The sequence below is a fragment of the Fulmarus glacialis genome, unplaced genomic scaffold (genome assembly GCF_000690835.1).
Source record: "Fulmarus glacialis isolate BGI_N327 unplaced genomic scaffold, ASM69083v1 scaffold37241, whole genome shotgun sequence".
Classification (NCBI taxonomy): domain Eukaryota; kingdom Metazoa; phylum Chordata; class Aves; order Procellariiformes; family Procellariidae; genus Fulmarus; species Fulmarus glacialis.
The window spans coordinates 18294-21540 of NW_009194091.1; the positions used below are offsets into that span (position 1 = coordinate 18294).

Sequence of the window (3247 nt, forward strand, 5' to 3'; positions counted from 1 at the left end):
AATAAAAATTTGCGTTTTGTTTTAATTAATATTTTACTCTGTTTTCACAGTGTTTTAGTGAACATAGACAATTCTCAAAAGAAATGCAAGAATTTAAAATAGTGTCTGTTTTTGCAGCCAGGTTATGTCCAGATTATACCAAAAGCTTTTTATACGTCCATTTATAATACAATATAATAAAACCCACCCAGGATTCTACTGCTTGAAAACATAGTCCATAATGGCTTATAAAAAAGATTTTAATCTAGCCATCAAACATGTATCAAATTATCGACATGCAGCTTTTTAACGTATCTCATTACTTGGTTTTTTGAGAACAAGATTTCAGTATCAACAGCTAGTCGATAAAATTACGATTTAGCTTTAAACAATCTAAATTGGTCATCAGTCGTCCCAACCCTAAATCTGTTTTGATTACTTTTACTGCCACTAGATGTCCCCATTCTCCACACGATTATAATATGAAAATTTATTTAGAAACAGTTAAAATAAAACATAGTTGAATACAAGCTATGTAAATTCTAAATCAATGGTTAAAAGTCTCACTGAATTCACATTCGGCAGCAGTTGGTGTGAAATATATTGGCTTCAGTATAGTTTGAATGGACTCCACAACGACAGTCACAACAGCTACCTACAAATTGAATAGCTAAGACTACTGACAAAAGTTCATCAGGTTTTTCTTTTTAAAAGTTTCAGTGCTTGGTTAAAACACTGATATATGGGGAATCTCTGTTATTCAGTAACATGAATACTATTATTTAAGCATGTGAAAACTCTCTAGGATAAAACCTTTGAATGCTTAGACTCCTTTAAAATCCAGGGTATCTTTATGGGTAGCGTAATTCACTGGCTTATCTATTAAACATTAATATGAGCATATACAAATAGGCAAACACATATTGTCCAACTGTCAAGCTTCCTCTCATCTTTTCTTTTTAGGACCTTGGGTTTCACAATAAAACAGTTATAAGGATTCTCATTGCCAGGAGTGAGATTGACTTGATGAATATACGACAGCGATACAAAGAAAGATATGGGAAATCACTCTTTCACGACATTAAAGTAAGTTTTTACACACTTTTGCATATATTCAGCACTGGCACCACACAGACTGTGCCAAGCCCTACCAGAAAAATTCAGAGAGTTAATCTCCATTCAATCACTTAGTTTAAAAAAAAAAAAAGCAATGCATAAAACCAATAGCATATCTTTTCAGTGCCTCAGGCTGACTTCAGTAAGTGAGCAGTGAATTCTCAACTCACTCTCATTTTATGTGATTTTGTCCCTCCCCAATAACAAGAGGAGAATAGAAACAGGGCAGGACACTGTATGCTGAGGAACAGCTTGCATGAATAGTTTCTGCACTAATTGATACCATCTTCTTTCACACTGTCCTGCAAGGTTAGGCTGATACCACTTTCATGCAAAACAGATAAAAATCTGGTTTTATCCTTGCGCTTAGGTAGTATCAACCTTCAGAAAAACTATTCCTCTTGCGCTCTTGCTCTGTATCTTAAAACAAAACTGTTTAATTGTACAAAAAATGACTCTTGCTAAGACACTTTATCATTTTTTATGTTGCTATAATCCAACTGTAAGATGCACAGTAACTGTAAGAAATTGCTCATGATTTTTTTGGTATTGAACTTGAGAAGTATTAAACAGGTTTGATCCAACCTTTCAAAGGTAGATTGTTTCTAGGTGCCCAACCAACCAAAGCCCAAGGTATGTGAAACTAAAAAAATCTTGGCCTAGAATCCTTATGAAAACACTGTAATATTTTACAAAACCTTACAACATCAGTCTAGTCCTTGTCACACACCAAGAGAAGAAAAATTAAGAAAACATCTTAGTCACAGGAATGTTGATTTTTTTTCTTGCAGCATTTTGCTTCAGGGCATTATGAGAGTGCTTTACTTGCTATCTGTGCTGGCGATGCTGAAGATTATTAAGAAAGAAGATGATGAACTTTGAAGGCTGTATAAATCCATTTTAAATAGAAATTGAAGCTATACACAATACACTAACTGTAAGAGATCCCTATTCTACATAAAAGAACAGAAAAAATCAGTGCTATACAGTTGCTAATATTAAATATTCCTTGAGACAGGACAAAATGTTGGCAGAAACATGGTTTTATCCCTACTTCTAATTAATACTTCTGTTTCTATGATTAATGTAAATCAATTAAGCAAGTAGTGAAATAACTCCATGTAAGCATATGTTTATTATTTAGTCTCACAACATCACAGACATTAGACAATAGGCTCTGGAAGAACCTACTCACTTCCATACTGGAGAGAAAAAATGTTTTGCTTTACTTACTTCTAGCAGCATTATTTCTTCCTTTAAGTAATTTTTTTCTTTTCTTTCCCACTTCTCATACCTCATATTTTGTGCTCTTGAACATTATTGTTTTAGTTACTATAAAACTAAGCATCTGCCCCAGTCTATTATCAGTCACTCACCAAAGAGTGCTTTTGTATTCTCTTTCATTTAGCCCACAAACTTAATGGCATTTCCCTTTTTCCATCTGAAGCGAAAGAAAAAATTAGAATCAAGAATCCCAAACCATTCGTGATTTAGTGCCACGCACTGGAAACCCTTGAAAGATGAACCATTATGTAGCTTTGAGTGGAGAAGTTCCAGGATTAAACTCTGAAATTCCATTTGTGCCTCTCTAATCATTAATTCAATATTGACCTGCAGAGCACTGAGATATTTCCAGGATGCCCCAGATGGTATAATTCAAGAGTTGACTAGCAGTAGGTAGCACTGCACCTCCAAATGAGGCTGAAGGATGCAGCGCTCCTCAGAATACCAGCAAGCGCAGTCTGACAACGACTGGTGACAATAACTCGTGCCGCAATGAGGAAAGGCAGCAGAGCCCGGCCTCAAGTCCTTGTCCCACAGGAAAACGTGACTTTTAAATATCCTGAGTCTATTCAGTGCAGCCTATCGATGAGACTTTCCAGCCCGTGTGTTTGTACCTTCTATCAGTCTCTTACAGAAACAGACATCAGTAAGGGAAAATGTGGTAATATTCACTAAAATAACTGCCCTTTGTTTTTGTCCTGCAGCTACAAGGTTTCCAACTCGACACCGACATTTGATTTTTTTTTTTTTTAAATAAGTACTTTCTGCAAGTATAGCTCAGTATGGCTGAATAAAGAACTACTATAAAAACATACAAATACGTGTTTGCTTTTATGCTGTTTGCACCTGTCCCTTCCCTCAGTCTGTG

General features: G+C 35.4%; 1 protein-coding gene across 1 annotated transcript in view; it reads left to right on the forward strand.

Moving 5' to 3' along the window:
* The window catches only part of ANXA10 (annexin A10), a gene marked incomplete at its 5' end in the record, with an annotated part of 18356 nt that extends 16401 nt beyond the window's left edge, over window positions 1-1955 (forward strand). The window contains 2 exons of the mRNA XM_009587663.1: window positions 943-1065; window positions 1887-1955. Coding sequence (XP_009585958.1) covers window positions 943-1065; window positions 1887-1955 — 192 coding nt within the window. The remainder of the gene's footprint in view (window positions 1-942; window positions 1066-1886) is intronic.
* Window positions 1956-3247: the final 1292 nt, after the last annotated feature.